This window comes from Heterodontus francisci, chromosome 33 (genome assembly GCF_036365525.1).
Source record: "Heterodontus francisci isolate sHetFra1 chromosome 33, sHetFra1.hap1, whole genome shotgun sequence".
In the NCBI taxonomy this organism is placed as follows: Eukaryota; Metazoa; Chordata; class Chondrichthyes; order Heterodontiformes; family Heterodontidae; genus Heterodontus; species Heterodontus francisci.
In genome coordinates, this window is record NC_090403.1 from 45,418,329 (window position 1) to 45,437,210 (window position 18,882).

Genomic DNA, 18,882 nt, shown 5'->3' on the forward strand with positions numbered 1-18,882 from the left:
AATAACTAATATTTCTAAGAGATGTTACACATAACCTTATTTCTAACATAGAATCCAAAAGTTTATACCTTGGAAATGTTACAGCAAAATATCTTAGAATATCCATCAAAATTTAAAATAAACTTTTACCTTAAATTCCCCGAGTAAGCCATAGGGTGAGAAGTATTGTTGAGGAATTCAACACTTCTAATTTTTGCTTCAGAAACTCTCATGTTTGTACTGTTTCTGAGATATCATCTGACCTTTTAGCATATAGATGTCAGCTTTCTGTGACTTTTTTTCCTGTTTTTAAGATCCATATTTGGTAGTATCTCCACTAAATATTTTGCTGGAATTCCCCTGCTCTTGAAGTTGTGAGCATTTATCTGGTCAAAATGTTTATAATTGTATTTACTTGACCTCTTGTTCCTGTAAGTACTATTCCATTTATTGTTTTATTATCTATAATTGTGATACCTTGAAACAACCTTTTGAGTCAATCTGTCTACATCACCAACGCTATCAATTAAGTTTATTGCTACCTGTTATTGATATCACACAGTATATTTTAATGTGTTTTTATTCCCCAAGTCACTGGCAACACTCACTCGACTCCTGGGATGAAAGGATTGTCCAATGAGGAGTGATTGAGTAGACTAGGCTTCTATTCCTGAGAGATTAGAAGAATGAGAGGTGATCTAATTTAAACATATAAAATTGTTAAAAGGCTTCACAGTGTCAATGCTGGGAGGTTGTTTCCCCTGTTCAGGAGATCTAGAACTAGGGGTCACAGTCTCAGAATAAGAGGTCAGCCATTTAGGACTGAGATGAGGAGAAATTTCTTCACTCAAAGGATTGAGAATCTTTGGAATTCTGTTACCCAGAGGGCTATGGATGCTCAGTTGTTGAGTATATTCAAGACTGAGATCAAGAGATTTTTGAATACAAAGGGAATCAAGCGATATGGGGACATTGCAGGAAGGTGGAGTTGAGGTAGAAGATCAGGTATGATCTATTGAATGGTGGAGCAGGCTCAAAAGGCCGAATGGCCTACTCCAGCGCCTGTTTCTTTTGTTCTTATGTTCTATAATTCTCGTGATTTTGTTAGCAGCTCATTAATAAAGGGAGAATAGGTATTCCCCAGTTCATTTTGTTCATAGGAGTTTTCAAGAACCAAGTGTCAGATTTTTAAGGAATAGCTGTATTTCTCCATCTCTTATGATGTGGAGTCATTAACTTTAAGCATTATCAGTAAATTTACATCATAATCAAGAGAACTTATCCCCACACCTCCTCCACCACCACCCCGTGTTCTCGCCCATCCCCCCTGACCTGCTACTGTCCAAGAATCTGTCTAGTGTTGTATGATTGCCTTTCAGAGTGATGCCCCTTTAAGATCTTAGTATGCTAATGAGCTAAGTACCAGAACACAGTCATGTGACTCGAAGCCAGAGTCACTCTGCAACTGTAACACCCAAAGTAAGGTTCTGTAAATAGTTAGCTCTGTACTGTATATAAATAGTCCAGCTGTAAATAAACCTATTTGAAATCTCCAACCAACTGGACTCCACACACCTCTTTTATGTTGCATCAGACAACATTAAAAAACTCATTATATGGTGGTAGCTATGGCACAAAGACTAAGTCTGAGGTTGAAGACCACTGTTAAAACTGCTCTGAAAACGACCTTTCTAAACCGAGTAGAGAAAAAGTTCAAGAAAAATACTGGCTCAAACACTCAAAAACTTGCATCGAGCTGTAGAAGACAGAGCACAGAATGACAGATGCAAGTAAATCGGGTGAGTCGGGCGAGGAATACTGCTTTTAAAAAAGCTTTGTGTCCTTTAAAAGGTTTTTTTCACAAGCTCCTCGTAGAGAAAAAAACAGGGAAGACCCGACTCCTTTCCCGAGCTGATCGAGGTTGGCGCCTTTACAGGAGGTGTCCATTAGAAAAAACATGGGTAAACCCAGATCACAGCAGAGCCTTCGTCCATGCAGCCAACGTTTTAAAAATACATTAAACCACTCGAGCATGAATAAGAGCTTCCATTTACAAAGTAACAGTAAAAAAGACATTAAAACCACTTGAGCGTGAAAGAACATAAACAAACTCTTTAAAAAAGGCTACTGAACTGCCAATTGCATAGCTGTGTAAACCATACAGGCTTAAGTGCTGGAAGTAAAATAGACACAACATAGCAAACACCTGCCCCTGTCAATCAAAGCAGCTAGTATAAATAATGGAATTTCTTAAAGGGGAAATAGTGCAGAGTCATAGAACAAGGCTTAAAGCAAGTTATAAAGCATGAGAACAGCAGTAATAGGAATACCAAATTTCTTAGCATGAACTAGAAGGCTTTAGATATCCTATCCATGCTCCAACTGTTCAACCAAAGAATGCACAGACCAAATAATTGTAGAATCAGAAAAACAGGCTGTAAAAATACTAATAGCAGTGGGAAATGAGGGATTACACAGAATCAACACCTCTGGACTATCTGATGGTGACCAGAAAGATCCACAAAGATATGGAAAGTGCTAGAAGATCAGAACCGATTACAAGTGAATTTTAGAACTCACTGCCGGGAATTGATGTCCTACAGGCAACAGCCACAGGAATCAATGGACCAGTTCGCCAGTAGATGCTGTAGTAAGGGCAACGACTGCGACTTCTCAGAAACTGGGCTGTCGGACCGAAATATGGAGCTAGTGATTGTATTGACACCCATTGAAGCATTTCAGAAAGACCTCTTGGGGATAAAGAAAGGTCACAGCATTGATGCGGTACTTGAAGATGGCAGGAAGCCATTTTAGCTGGACAACAGCACCTGCAAGCACTAGATGTAGCCAACAGTATCGGCATCATAACCAGGTCGAAAAGAGCATGCAGCTGTGTGGTAAATGCAGTCTGTCCCGCTCATGGCGAAATTGCCCTGCATTTCATGACCTGTGCAAGGTGTGCAGTGCAAGAGAACACTGGGCCCGCCTATGCAAGAATTCTGGTTTCAGAGATGCATCCAGAAGTCACAGCAGGACACAGAGAAACAGAAGATAGGCACAGCAACAGGGCAGCAGAAGCAAGGAGAGTACCAGAGACCTGTGTAAATGCAAGCCGATAAATTAAGTCCACAGTGAAACAGACCTGAGACAAGACTCAATGAGGAATAATTCTCAGCCAGAAGACAAACAGGCGTTCCACATTGTGAACCTGACACATCACACTGATGAAGTCAAACAACTGGAAGTGTTATGAGGGCTTCTCTATTTTTAAGTAATTTGTTTTTAGGACTTTTTTTTTAGAGCTGGAGTTTATTTTGGGAAAACTGAAAAGACTCCATGGATGGGTTTTTACCAGGGTCACTGAGAGGTCTGGCTTTGAAAACAAACAGTTAGTGGAAGGCACCTGTTTTCAAATAATTACCCAGCAGGGGTTTTTGACTTGGGGGGAAATGTTTACTGAGAAGTGACAGGTCAAGATTTATAGAGGTAAGGAGGCTTGTCTCTTGTGACATTGTTGATGGTTTCACTTTGGCCAGTGAGTTGGGATATGGACAATGGTTTGAAAAGACAGTTGGAGAAAACTTGCCAAGAAGAACAAACTACCCCAACTCAGTCTGTTCCAGCAGTTTGAAAAAGCATACTAGTTTTCCATTTCTCGAAAAGCTGAGAAGCAAGTGGAAGAAGCAGACTGAAACTGTTGCCATCTTTCTGCTCTAAGGCCTGTCTGAAACCTCTTGCTGCATTTTTCCTGGAAAGCCTACCCAAACTGATCTTCAACGCGCCTGAAAAGAACTGTTTTAGGAAGATCCTAGTGACAGCCATCTATACACATTTGGGACACCAAACCAAAACAAAGGACATGTTTCCATATCTTCTCTTTCTTTTTCAAGAATTAGCAAGTATTTAACTCGTGTTTTTTGTCTTTTGTTTTGTAATAGAGCTCTACAATGCAAATCCCTTTATTTTTCCGGTTAAATGGTGAATGTGTGTATGTGTGCTTGAGGGGCTAAGGTAAAAAGGGAACTTTTAAGATTTCAATCTGTGTGTTTATGCTTTACTTCATTACTAGTTAAGACTTGTTTCATAATAAACTGATAATTTTGTTGTTTAAGAAACCTGGTTGGTGTGTTTTATTCTGGGAAAATAGGGTATATGATTGATGTATCGACAGTAGAAAAATTTAAATATATGTTGTGACCTGTGGAGAAGTGAAACTAGAATAAACAGTGCACTGCTCCCGCCTCAGTCGCAACAGTAACTTTTGCCTTTGCCCAAAGAAAGCTGGCAAACATAGAGTCATGGTCAAGATTGATACCAGTGCTAGTGCAAATATCCACCAATTCAAATGCTCTAATATATACCGGAGTCATTGAAACAATGATACAATCAACAACTGTCAAGTTATCTGCCTACAACGGGTCACCCGCTCCTTGCAGTGGCACACTAACAATGCAATGCAATGCAGCTATGACAAGTCGGCATGGAAACCACACACATTCTACCTAGTAGACACAAGTGGACGAGCAGTGAGAGGACTACCAGCGTGTAGGGACCACAACATCATAACAATCCATGAGAGCATTGCCAAGAGGAAGTCTGCAAGGACCAGGACCCATTCGCAGACTCTGGCCAGCATCTAACAATGCAGTCTGGAAACCCAGATACAGTACAACTATGCCGCACCTACGCTTCTGCTCTTCCAGAGAACCACCAGCACCACAACAAGCCAGAATGATCAGGTACCTCCATGAGACCAAGTACTCGTCCCCCAAAAAGTCCTCGATTTTGAGTCCCAAACCTTCAGATGTGGAGAGGCGAAGGGCACGCAATGTCCTGAGGAGGCAGAGGAGGAATGAGTTGAAGCATTGTCTGTTGGATCTTCGAGATGAGGTGCCGGAACTTTCCAAGAATGACAAGACCTCAAAAGTGGACATCTTGAGAAGCAACAGAGTACGTTAGCAGGCTGAAGGCAGGGCAACAGAAACTGAATGCAAAAAGGGAGAAATTTCAGAACGAACAGCAACAAATGAGACGCAATTTCTCCCAGCAAGAGGTGTCAAACCACCAAAACGAAATACGGACTTTTGAGCCTCTATACTTGTAAATTTCACAATATCTGTACCTGTGTAAATGATTTTGATGTTATCCAATGTTACGTGCTTTTATTTTTAGCATACAAGATTTATCCTTAGAAAGAACGAGGATGTTGTATGATTGCCTTAAAGAGTGATGTCCCTTTAAGATCTTAGTATGTTAATGAGATAAGTACCAGGACACAGTTGTGTGACTCTAAGCCAGAGTCACTCTGCAGCTGTAACACTCAGAGTAAGGTTCTGTAAATAGTTCGCTCTAGACTGTAGATAATAGTCTAGCTGTAAATAAACCTGTTTGAGATCTTCAACCCACACATCTCATTTATGTTGCATCGGACAACATAAAAGAACTCATTACATCTAGTTTTGGATTTGAAAAAAGCAGCAGCCAACTAAACCCAGCAGAAGCCTTGGATTTTGTGCTTCTCTGGGAGTATTATTGAAAGTTTGCTGGGGATTGTGCTGTCGATATTACTGGTGTTACTGCTGATGTGGATTTTTCCAACCAAGCGTTCTGAAAGATCTAACAACAGTTTTCTGAAGAGGATCACCTGAATTATGATCCACAGTCTGTAGTATTTCACTCTGCCATACTGGATTAGCACAGGCCTAGGCTAACAGAAGGGGAGACGGTGGTGTAGTGGTATTGTCACTGGACTAGTAAGCCAGAAACCCAGGGTATTGCTCTGGGAACATGGGTTCAAATCCCACCAGAAGGTGGAATTTGAATTCAATTAATAAATCTGGAATTAAAAGTTGGTCTACCATGAAACCATTGTCGATTGTTGTAAAAACCCATCTGGTTCACTAATGCCCTTTAGGGAAGAAAATCTGCTGTTCTTACCTAGTCTGGCCTACATGTGACTCCAGCAATGTGGTTGGCTCTTAAATGCCCTCTGAAATGGCCTAGCAAGCCTCTCAGTTGTAGCTAACTGCTGCAAAGTCAATAAAAAAGAATGAAACCGGAAGGACCACCCAGCATCGACCTAGCCCTGTCGACCCTGCAAAGTCTTCCTTACTAACATCTGGGGGCTTGTGCTAAAGTTGGGAGAGCTGTCCCACAGACGAGTCAAGCAATAGCCTGACATAGTCATACAAACGGAATCATACCTGACAACGTCCCAGACGCTGCCATCACCATCCCTGGATATGTCCTGTCCCACCGGCAGGGCAGAGGTGGCAGCACAGTGGTATACAGTCAGGAGGGAGTTGCCCTGGGAGTCCTCATGGCATCAGATCAAACATGGACAAGGAAAGCTCCTGCTGATTACCAGCTACTGCCCTCCCTCAACTGATGAGTCTGTACTCCTCCATGTTAAACACCACTTGGAGGAAGCACTGAGGGTGGCAAGGGCACAGAATGTACTCTGCGTGGGGGACTTCAGTGTCCATCACCAAGAGTGGCTCGGTAGCACCACTACTGCCCAAGCTGGCCGAGTCCTAAAGGACATATCTGCTAGACTGGGTATGCAGCAGGTGGTGAGGGAACCAACAAGAGGGAAAAACATACTTGACCTTGTCCTCACCAATCTGCCTGCTGCAGATGCATCTGTCCATGACAGTATTGGTAGGACTGACCACTGCACAGTCCTTGTGGAGAGGAAGTCTCGCCTTCACATTGTGGATACCCACCATTGTGTTGTGTGGTACTACCACAGTGCTGAATGGGATAGTTCTCGAACAGATCTAGCAATGCAAAACTGGGCATCCATGAAGCGCTGTGGGCCATCAGCAGCAGAATTGTACTCAACCACAATCTGTAACCTCATGGTCCGGTATATCCCCCACACTACCATTACCATCAAGCCAGGAGACCAACTCTGGTTCAATGAAGAGTGCAGGAGGGCATGCCAGGAGCAGCACCAGGCATATCTCAAAATGAGGTGTCAACCTGGTGAAGCTACAACACAGGATTATCTGCATGCCAAACTGCGTAAGCAGCATGCGATAGACAGAGCTAAGTGATCCCATAACCAATGGATCAGATCTAAGCTCTGCAGTCTTGCCACATCCAGCCATGAATAGTGAGTCATGGAGTGATACAGCACTGAAACAGGCCCTTTGGCCCACCGAGTCTGTGCCGACCATCAACCACCCATTGTATACTAATCCTACATTAATTCCATATTCCCTACCACATCCTCACCTTCCTTCAATTCTCCTACCACCTACCTACACTAGGGGCAATCTACAATGGCCAGTTTACCTATCAACCTGCAAGTCTTTGGCTGTGGGAGGAAGCCAGAGCACCCGGCAGAAACCCACGCGGTCACAGGGAGAACTTACAAACTCTGCACAGGCAGTACCCAGAACTGAACCCAGGTTGCTGGAGCTGTGGTGCTAACCACTGCGCCACTGTGCCGCCCTGGCGACAATTAAACAACTAACTGGAGGAGATGGCTCCACAAATATCCCCATCCTCAATGATGGGGGAGCCCAGCACATCAGTGCGAAAGATAAGGCAGAAGCATTTGCAACAATCGTCAGCCAGAAGTGCCGAGTTGATGATCCATCCTAGCCTCCTGCTGAAGTCCCCAGCATCACAGATGCCAGACTTCAGCCATTTCAATTCACTCCGCATGATATCAAGAAACAACTGAAGGCACTGGATACTGCAAAGGCTATGGGTCCTGACAATATTCCAGCAATAGTACTGAAGACCTGTGCTCCAGAACTTGCCGCGCCCCTAGCCAAGCTGTACAGCTAACAACACTGGCATCTACCCTGCAATGTGGGAAATTGCCCAGGTATGTCCTGTACACAAAAAACAAGTCCAACCCGGCCAGTTACCGCCCCATCAGCCTACTCTCAATCATCAGCAAAGTGATGGAAGGTGTCATCAACAGTGGCATCAAGTGGCACTTGCTTAGCAACAACCTGCTCAGTGATGCTCAGTTTGGGTTCCACCAGGGCCACTCAGCTCCTGACCTCATTACAGCCTTGGGTCAAACATGGACAAAAGTGCTGAACTCGAGAGGTGAGGTGAGAGTGACTGCCCTTGACACCGAGGCAGCATTTGACCGAGTATGGCATTAAGGAGTCCTAGCAAAATTGAAGTCAATGGGAATCATGGGGGGAAAGTCTCTGCTGGTTGGAGTCATACCTAGCGCAAAGGAAGATGGTTGTAGTTGTGGGAGGTCAATCATCTCAGCTCCAGGACATCACTGCAGGAGTTCCTCAGGGTCGTGTCCTAGGCCCAACCATTTCAGCTGCTTCATCAATGACCTTCCTTCAATCATAAGATCAGAAGTGGGGATGTTCGCTGATGATTGCACAATGTTCAGCACCATTTGCAACTCCTCAGATACTGAAGCAGTCCATGTAGAAATGCAGCAAGACCTGGACAATATCCAGGCTTGGGATGATAAGTGGCAAGTAACATTCGTGCCACACAAGTGCTAGGCAATGACCATCTCCAACAAGAGAGAACCTAACCATCTCCCTTTGACATTCAATGGCATTACCATTGCTGAATCCCTCACTATCAATATCCTAGGGGCTACCATTGACCAGAAACTGAACTGGAGTAGCCATAAAAATACCATGCCTAGAAGAGTAGGTCAGAGGCTAAGAATCCTGCACCAATTAATTCACCTCCTGACTCCCCAAAGCCTGTTCACCATCTACGAGGCACAAGTCAGGAGTGTGATGGAATACTCTCCACTTGCCTGGATGGGTGCAGCTCCAACAACACTCAAGAAGCTCGATGCCATTCAGGACAAAGCAGCCGCTTGATTGGCACCCCATCCGCGACCTTCAGCATTCACTCCCTCCACCTCCGATGCACAGTGGCAGCAGTGTGTACCATCTACAAGATGTACTGCAGCAACCCATCAAGGCTCCTTAGACAGCACCTTCCAAACCTGCGACCTCTACCTCCTAGAAGGACAAGGGCAGCAAACGCATGGGAACACCACCACCTGCAAGTTCCCCTCCAAGTCACACACCATCCTGACTTGGAACTATATCGCCGTTCCTTCACTGTCACTGGGTCAAAATCCTGGAACTCCCTACCTAACAGCACTGTGGCTGTACCTAACCCACATGGACTGCAGCGGTTCAAGAAGGCAGCTCACTACCACCTTCTCAAGGGCAATTAGGGATGGGCAATAAATGCTGGCCTAGCCAGCGACGCCCACATCCCATGAATGAATAAAAACAAAATCCCATTCAGCGGTAATATTGCAAACTGGAACTTGCATAGAATTCCCCTAACGTCTCCTGTCAGTCCTGATGCTGGAAAACAACCAACACTCGACCCACTTTATGCAAACAAGAACTATTGATCCAGTTTATTTATTCGCGATTTAGAGATGCAAGGATATGGTCAAAATATTATATGGCAGCGTAATTGTGTAAAAGATTTGGAAACAGTCCATCTGGTCTGTTATAAGTATCTACCTAGACCAAGTTTGATATAAAGAGTCCACATAGTTTTACAGAAATGTCTTTTGATTGTGGGATGTTTCCCATAATATAGTTAACATAGGTTTACATTACAGCTTCTCCCTTCTCACATGATTAGATGGAGAAAGAGAACTTTAGCCCTCTGGACATGGTACTGTTTGTAAGGATGTTTTTCCTTTTGAAGGTGGAAATGCCCATCAACCTTAATTAACTCAAACATCAAAGTAACAATACGGTTTCATCCTGTGACATCATAATGTTTCCCCTGTGATTAACATACAATAGCACTGGGAGTAAACTGGATACAGTTGAAATGGAACCCTTTAACAAATACAATAGTCTAACTTACAGTGGAATTAGAGTACTGAGTGGGTGACACCTGGAGGCTGTCATTCGCAGCTTGACGGACATTGGAGGTGTTTTTAAAGTTGCGTCCCGATTGGATTGATGTTGGTGGCACCGCCTTCCAGTTAGCTTGAAGCCTGAGCCATTTTGAGACCTATGGTCTCATTAGAAAGCAACCAGCAAGCTGTTAGTGCCAAGTGGGCGCTTCCCACTGGAGCTCGCTGGTTCCGAGAGAGTGGGAAATCAGCTGACTCTTACACTGTGCCAGCTAACAGCTTGGGTCTAAAGTGATCCCTGGGCGGTGGGTAGGGAGGTGGGGATGGGGGATAGGGGGTGCAGGGAAACTCTCACACTAGCTGGCAGTGGGATACAGTTTTTTTTGGTGGGGTCCAGACATAGCATTCCTACACCTCCTGGCCACATTAAAAAAAGAATTTGCAAGTTTCTCAGGTCATTTGTGAGTGTTTCTAGTGGTCCCTTTAAGGGTTACCAGTTAGGCTGCTCAGTGCCTGGGAAAACTAGGCAGAGCTTGCACATGAAAATTGCAATCAGTGTTCTACAACTGGCTTTCAACCCCTATTTACATATCTAAGCAACGTCCTGCCTCTATTGGTGTCTCACCCATTCCCAGGCCTACCTGGTAAATTGCATCAGGCTAGGGCCTTGAGTGTTAATGAAATAGCCAAGGTGACCCCCTCCCCAAGTGTTTAATTACCGGCTGCCTACTTTTGAGGCAAGAAATACCCTGATTGTCCCATCAGAGTATCTAATTCTTCTTCTTCGGCCTCCTTTTCTCGAGAGACAATGGGTAAGCGCCTGGAGGTGGTCAGTGGTTTCTGAATTCTTGATCAGAGAATATTGTGGCTACGAGTCAGAAAAATCACTAGCCGCTTTAAATCTCATCAAAATAGATGAGAAAATCTTTTAAAAGATGTACATATCACAGGAGATGTGAAACTAAAACAGAAATTCTATTTTTGTCAAGCCTCTTTGTTTATAAGCAGTGTCCTTGTTGAGAACTAGACCTTTTGGTGTGCTACATTCACTGAATCCACTACCAGTTACCATGACTGAGTAAATAGCTCAAATTGTTTAATATAAACACCATAGATAGTTGCAGTTGACCCTGAGTTACTATGAATTTAGCAGCATTATACTGGAATTTTAATATCACATTCAAGCTTCTATAATCATAAATACAATGTATTAGGACTTCAACAAGACCATAATATTTAGCTTCGATTTATCAATAATAATCAAACCTCTTTACTGGAGTTGGCTCCCTTGATCAGTCATTAATGTCCAATTATATTGCCAAAATAACCTGTTCCTATAAAATGAGAATAAATTGATCTATTTCTAATGGCGCATATGGATTTTCACTGAATATAATTTTAGTCACTTTTTAACGTTCCCTTAGTTAAATGAAGCATTGGTCCCAAATTTACTGCGAAGTGCTCATCATTATTTACTTCACAAATTGTCCAGCTACTTTTGGCAATGAAGAGATATCTAGCCCATGAATTGCAAGTTGCCACAGTTGATGGGCAATATACACCATTTCACCGTTAGCCTCGCGAAAATGGCAGCTCATCCTCAACCTCCTTGTTATTTCCATGAAATTGCTGCATTTATGCATTAATTGCCATTTAAACTCACTGCAGAAAGTTAGGCTGCTACTTAACAATGTAAGTACCTTTTTAATGGGGAGATTTCTGTTCCTGCAATGACACACAATCTCTCCCACCCAGGAAGGGAACAATTGAAACTGTAGATTCTCATTCCTACAGGTAGAAACTTGTTAAAGATTTTTAAAATTTCATGTTAATAATTTTAATTTTTTTTCTTTTCCTTTCTTCTTTCTTTCTTGCCAATCTTTCTTTCCCTCTCTTTATTTTTCTCTCTGTACCTAATTTGAGTCTAATTCAACCTCCTCCTTTGTCGTTCCTCTGTTTTTTTTCTCAATCCTTAAATCTGGTTAAGAAGATAAATTGTTGGTCCTGTCATTTACGAAGGTCTCAGATGCCCCGTTGCCTGCACCACATCATTGTCAGCTCGCACTTCCAGCAACTTATCTATTGGTAAGGGCAAAAAATATTTGGGCTGAAGGGTGAGGGAAAAAGTAGAACTAACAGGACATGTCACGAGATGCCCTGCTTCACCAAATTCTGAGCAATTAATTCCATTCCATTTATTAGTTGCTTTAAGCATACAGCTGAAGAGCACCTCACCACTTTATGCTACATTTTGGATTAGCAACAGTGGAAAGGTTAATTAAGTGATAAATGTATCATTAGGAATACGTGAATTTATGAGGCATATAATGAATAAATGCTGTGGTTCAAGGGAAAGGTATATCTTGTATTCAGCAGCTGTTTATTGCAAAGTACATGGAGGTTTCCTTGAACACTTGTCACTTTTATATTACATGTTCCAGATTTATAATGAAAATAAATTGTGATGGAGCACCTGATTTGCAGTGTGCGATATTTTGAGGGGAAGAAATATGCTTCCATTGTTGAGCCTGCACTGATTGGCAACACAAGCCTCATTGTCCAAACGAATTTTATTTGAATTTTTAGATACTGGACATTGTGGCTTTCTCATTGCTTTCTATCAACTGCATCAACCTTGTTTCATCTTGTATCCATAGTCATGTATAGGAAGTTCCTTGACTGTTAGGTTTACCTGGAGGTGTTTGTATGATTAAGAGTTGCATTGCAGCTAGTTAAACTGGTTAAGCAATAAAAAGTGCAGCTCCAAATTTCCTGGGTTGTGGGAATACATAAGTCAAGATTTACAACTTTGGAGTGCTAGAAATTTCAGACAGAATCAATTTACTCAGGGAGTAGCTATCACATGCACTGTGGAATTGAACCAGTAGCTCCTAGCTCTGCTAGCATGGCCATTCCATTGGGTCTTGTCATAGCTGTTGTGGATTTGCAGGAGGAAAAGACATTCGGGCAGTGGGAGGAAAGGCAGCTGTACCTGCATCTTAGACACCTGGTGCGCACTCAGTTTCAACCAAGGAACTATGTTTTCAGTTTCCAGGACACCTAACAAGTCAGTTCTGTGGAGATCTGCTTCACGATAGTTAATTGAAACTTTATTTAAAGATATCATACAGGAACAGTGCTTCCCATGGGACAGCAGTAACTTTTAATGCCATTGGATCCTTTCAAACCACCAATGATGACATTTGTCGCATTAGCCACACCTTAGTCCACCAAATCATCGATCAGGTCACAGAATCCTTGTTTGGAAGGAGACCAGTTTTGTCACATTTTCCATGGCAAAAGTAAAGGGCCCACTGCATTTACAGTGGTACATCAAGGCCCCTAAATGACAATCCTGTGGCATATGTAATTCAAAAAAGGCATCTGCATCAAGGATGGAGTCGGACCACAAAAAATAAATAATTCTTTTATTCGTTCATGGGATGTGGGTATCGCTGGCTAGGCCAGCATTTATTGCTTGTCCCTAATTGCCTTTGAACTGAGTGGCCATTTAAGAGTCAGCCACATTACTGTGGGTCTGGAGTCACATGTAGGCCAGACCAGGTGAGGATGGCAGATTTCCTTCCCTAAAGGACATTAGTGAAACAGATGGGTTTTTACAACAATGGTTTCATGGTCACCATTAGACTAGCTTTTTAATTCCAGATTTTTTTTATAAATTGAATTCAAATTTCACCAAATGCCATGGTGGGATTTGAACCCATGTCTCCAGAGCATTAGCCTGGGCCTCTGGTTACTAGACCAGTGACACTACCACTACGGCACCGCCTCCTCATTATGCAAGTGAACAGGATGTTAGCAGCAATGCCTTCATCTCGCACCAATCTACATACAGCTGCTCCATCAGGACTTAAGCACCATGAATAAGGCTGCTTTCTGCCAACAAATCAACCCTTATATACCAATATGATCAAAAGCAATGAGGATGTCAGGTTACAATGGTCTACAGTCAATGTCCTACCTGAGAATAAATAACTGAGACTATTTAACGATCTAAGGGGCCGACTCTTCAGGATTTGAACAATTCAGTGCCCATGTTCAACAAAAGAAGTCATATGGAATGCTTTCCTTTATTGGCCGAGGTATACAATACAAAAGCAGGAATGTAATGCTGGAACTGTATAAAAGACTTGTTAGGCCACAGCTGGAGTATTGCGTACAGTTCTGGTCACCACATTACAGGAAGAACATAATTGCTCTGGAGAGAGTACAGAGGAGATTTACAAGAATGTTGCCAGGGCTTGAAAGTTGCAGCTATGAGGAAAGATTGGATAGGCTAGGATTGTTTTCCTCAGAACAGAGGAGGCTGAGGGGTAACTTAATTGAGGTGTACAAAATTCTGAGGAGCCTAGATAGAGTAGACAGGAAGAACCTGTTTCCCCTGGCGGAGAGGTCAATTTCCAGTGGGCACACATTTAAGGTGATTGGTAGAAGGATTAGAGGGGATATGAGGAAAAACTTTTTCACCCAGAGGGTGGTGGGTGTCTGGAATTCACTGCCCGGAGGCAGAATGGTGGAGGCAGAAACCCTCAACTCATTTAAAAGGTACCCGGACATGCAGCTGAAGTGCAAGGCTATGGACCAGGTGCTGGAAGATGTGATCAGATTGGACAGCTATTTTTTTCAGTCGGCACAGACATGATGGGATGAAGGGCCTCCTTCTCTGCCTAACTTTTCTCTGGTTCTAAAAGAGGAGTAAAGCCATCAGATAAAAGAAAAGTTAGTGTTAGCAATTCCCAAACCAACAGAAAGTACAGCACTGGGTTTTAAATAGTGCTAAGAGAATGCAACCTTAAATGGCAAATGACAACCAGGGGGTGAACTGGTGATCAGGCACTCTGTAAGCTGGGAATTCCCACTCCTGAGGCTGGAGGGGGTGCCCGCACAGCAGAGGACATGTGTTGGCCTCCACGATTAGCCACCCCTGCTTAGGGGATTCCATAGGACCAAATGGTGTCAGGGAGGTTTCTGGGCAAGCACCCTGTCTCCAACTCCACTCAATGGGCAGAGGGGCGCCAGAGTATCCAGCGATCTTGGGCAGAAGGTGCCAGCGATGCGCAAACAGTCCCATTTATTGGAGGCGGAAGTACAGACAACTTGTGTGACATGAACGTCCCTTCAGAGACAGGGTGTAAAATAAGCAGCTGGTCCAATTCAGTTAGTATCCCACTGGGAGGATCAGGTTAAAATTAGTCCGTGGCAAATCAAACCTGGGACCCTGAAGTCTGTACAGCTCAGCTGCATGATGCCTTTGCTAGCTCAGCTGTCAGGGGAGTGTGTTTTGTTGTATTTTATATTTCTGTTTCACTTTTAAGACAATAAAACACATTTATTTTGCAATATTTAACAAAGTTAATCACGCTTGTAAATATTTTTATTTGCAGATGGATCCCGTGCAAAAGGCTGTAATAAATCACACATTTGGTGCTACATTACCACCAAAAAAGAAGCAAGTCATCTCGTGCAACATCTGCCATCTGAGATTCAACTCGGAGGTAAGGTGCTTCTCTCTGTAGGAAACAACTCAGAGGTAAGGTGCTTCTCTCTGTAGGAAACAACTCGGAGCCATTACCTGTGTTTGTATTGTACTACAGTTTCAGAAAATAGAGAAAATTTACTATATACAGATGGCAACACCGAGTGAGGGGACATGGGTTTTGTTCCAGGAGTAAACCTTCTTCACACGCCCCCTACATAGTGAGGTTGAGTTTCTGCTTTGGGCTCAATTGCCAATCCAGGCGCTTAAAATTGCACTGGTTTTCCGAATTGATCTTATGTTCAAGTTTCTGTTCAAACTCATTCGCATAATCACCAAAATAAAACTGTCCCTGAGCCAGTGCAGTCAGGCAGCTTTTATCTTGCATCGAAAAATATTCATTGATGTATTTAAGAGTGACAAACTGGTGCAGTTTTAGTACTGCAACTGGAAATGGGTTTATCACAAAAAATAAGAATTTTTAATAGTGTCTACTTCACCACCTGTGAGTAACCTTAGTTTAAGTAATTGAAAATAACTTTGAAAAACTATATGGGACCACTTACTAATTTCATCGATACACAGGTGGCTTTCTGACAGCCGGGGGTGGGGGGGGGGGCACTCATGATCAGACACCCTGTGCACAACGGAGGGCGACCCCCACTACCCCAACCACCCCCAACACGCACCCCCCGTCCCCCCAGTTGACCAACCTTGCCTCTCCAGGGCCTGACCGATCACCCCCGGCGCGCGCCCAAAAACTTACTCTTGGTTCCAGGGCTACCTGACATCTTCCGTCCGATGGCTGTGTTACAGTCCCAGCAGTGGCCGGCAGCTCCATTAGATGGGACATCCTGCCTCAATGAGGTGGAAGTCCCGCCTCAGACCAATTAAAGTCCTGGGGACTGCAAAATGTGGATCAGATCCCCAGGCCAGGCAGAGGTGGATTCGCCACCGACTTTTCAGTCAGTGGATAGCTCCCATCTGCCAAGGGTAAAATTCTGGCCAGTTTTTAAGTTTTAAAAGGTTCCTACTAGTGCCCTTGCACCTTTGAAAAAAATTTACATTTTAAGACCCCCTCAAAGGCATGTAAATGCGGACAATGAGGGGAAACGCACCATGTGGATTGAATCGATCTGGGTACGTGGCAAGTTTTGTGGGCTGCCAGTGCGATGTTTTACAAACCAGTGCAAAACAAATTACAGAAAGTTGATTTGTGCTGAACGTAACTTGTGCTTGAAATTCTCAATCATTTGCGTTCATTTGGCCAATTTGGGGAGGATTCCACAGGCAATAACTGCGCAACCTAGCGGAAACTGTACCCCAGTGAGTTTTGTAATCTTAGCTGTGCTAGCGAATAGACCCCAGGCATACCCTGAGGTAGTGTCAGTCAACAAACAATTCCATGGTCATGTAATGGATATTTTCTGATAGCGCAAAATAAATGCAGCCAGTCTTAAACATATAACAGCTTCTTGTTAAGCACCGTGTGTTAAAATGGAGGCTATTTATAATAGAACGCTGAAGAACAGAAATTATTCAACATGTGAGGAAACCTGGCTTTCTCCCAAGTGAAATAAATTATCCCCTGCTTAGTCTCTTTGCACAACATGTAATGAATAATGCAATAAAATAAAATGTTCAGTTGGTTCAGGTTCTTACCAGAGTCCATGTCTAGGGGATATATGGCAAATTAGCAGAGGTCATGATGAAGGCATGTGGAGACATGATGAAGCCCAGGGCACGTTCATTCATATACTTCAGAAGCATTAATAGATATTTTCTTTCCAGATAAAGTGCATAGCCTGTCCCACAGGAGCCACTTCCCATCTCTTCTGCTCTGTATATACTCTGTGATGTTGATGTCTAACCCTAAATGCAGTGAGGTGCTCATAACTGGAATGTAAGAGGGACACCCACAATTTTCTGACATGTATTGGTGGCTCACTTCTCCTGATAACTCACACCTGCGGGTCTGCCATCCAATTAAGGATGGCAGGCGCTTCCCTGAGGCTGCAGGCCCAATCAGAGGGCCTACAGCCTTGGAAGATTGACAGTCCCACCACCAGAGGTGGGCGCCACCACTGTTGGAAGTTGAAGAGGACGCCTCCATCTTGAGGCACCCTCTGAAGGGGTTAGGACTTGTTTAAAATAAACAGCAGCCACAGCTGCGAGGCTACCCCTGTGGAGGGGAAGCCCCTCCTTAGGATGGCCGACAGCCACAGCTGAAACCCACTGATGGCTGCTGCTCGGGTGAGAGGGGTGATTGTAGGAGTCCTTGCAGGGTTCCCCAGGCCAGCCACCGACGAGCCACCTCCAGGCACTTGCCAGGCTTGCCCCTCAGTGCGGAGGCCCATCCACCACTGGGAAGATCCCGGAGGAGTCTCCAATCAGCTCACAGATGGGAATGTAATTATGTAGATAGGCTACCCATCGTTGCTGGGCGGGTAGACTCTGCAGTTGATGACCCACCTCCGGGAAGATTGCCTGGAAGTAGGAACATGTCGGCCTGCTGACCCAACGCCAACTTCTGTGGAATTCCTCCCGGTCCCGTCTTCAAGCCTGCCGCAACGCAGCCGGGATGATTCCATATTGCCCACCACGAACAGGCACTCAGAATATTTAGTCCATTGAGTATATTTCTAAGTAAGAGCTTTCAAACCTACTTGTGCCAGGTAATAGCAATGCTATGTAACACTGTGGAGTACGCTTCATACAGCTTAGTGCGACAATGAATGACTTCAAAAGGAACTTGATTGGACACTTGAAGGAAATAAACTTGCGATGCAACGGGGATAGAGCTGGGGCATAGGACTGATTGGATTACTCTACAGGGAGCTGTCAAGGTCTTGATGGGCCGAATGGCCTCTTCTGTGCTGTAATTGATTATATGGCTGCTAAAATCTCATGTTTTATAAATGAAGTAGACCCAATAGTTTATTTCAGCTATGTACTAAGTGCAGTTAGATGTTTCTGTCTTGTTAAATACTATACAATGTCAATCAAAGTCTTGATGAATCCTACAGAAATTATTCAGGTTTCGAATGAGGATGCCATCACTGTGTGCTGTGAAGAAGCTGGTTCCACTTAACCATTTAGAGTACAAATTCCTTTGGATATTATTTTAACAAATTAGGTTACCACCTTCCCTAAGATAGTGCAACGTAGAAGTTCACCTAAGCCAGTTAACCAGTTCATTAGCCAATAGGATGCAGAGCAATTTCTACCTTTCTACTGCTGATTGTTATTTAATTTTATCATTTGTCCTCCTTTATTTTTCCTCCCCTTGTTTTTTTTAGGATTTTTTTTACCGCTCCATCTTAACTGCCGCATGCCACAAATAATTCCCGGGTGAGATGACATGAGCTGACACTCAAGTCTTTGCCAGCACCACAATTTTAGCCGGACAGAAGGTGTGGAACCAAATTCCAGATTAATCTGTCCCTCTGATTTCATTCCCTTGTATACTAAGGAGTATTGCATCTCCACACAAAGGGCTGGATTTTACCAAGCCCTTGCATCATGATCCGTGGTGGGGGAGGGGGGGGTGGCTCCGGATGAGGCT

General features: G+C 43.7%; 1 protein-coding gene across 2 annotated transcripts in view; it reads left to right on the forward strand.

The window, feature by feature from the left end:
- Window positions 1–18,882, forward strand: part of znf385c (zinc finger protein 385C) — a 273,245-nt gene that overhangs the window by 200,271 nt on the left and 54,092 nt on the right. For both annotated transcript variants that reach the window (XM_068013000.1, XM_068013001.1), the window contains exon 3: window positions 15,226–15,336. In XM_068013000.1, the coding sequence (XP_067869101.1) occupies window positions 15,226–15,336 (111 nt within the window). The remainder of the gene's footprint in view (window positions 1–15,225; window positions 15,337–18,882) is intronic.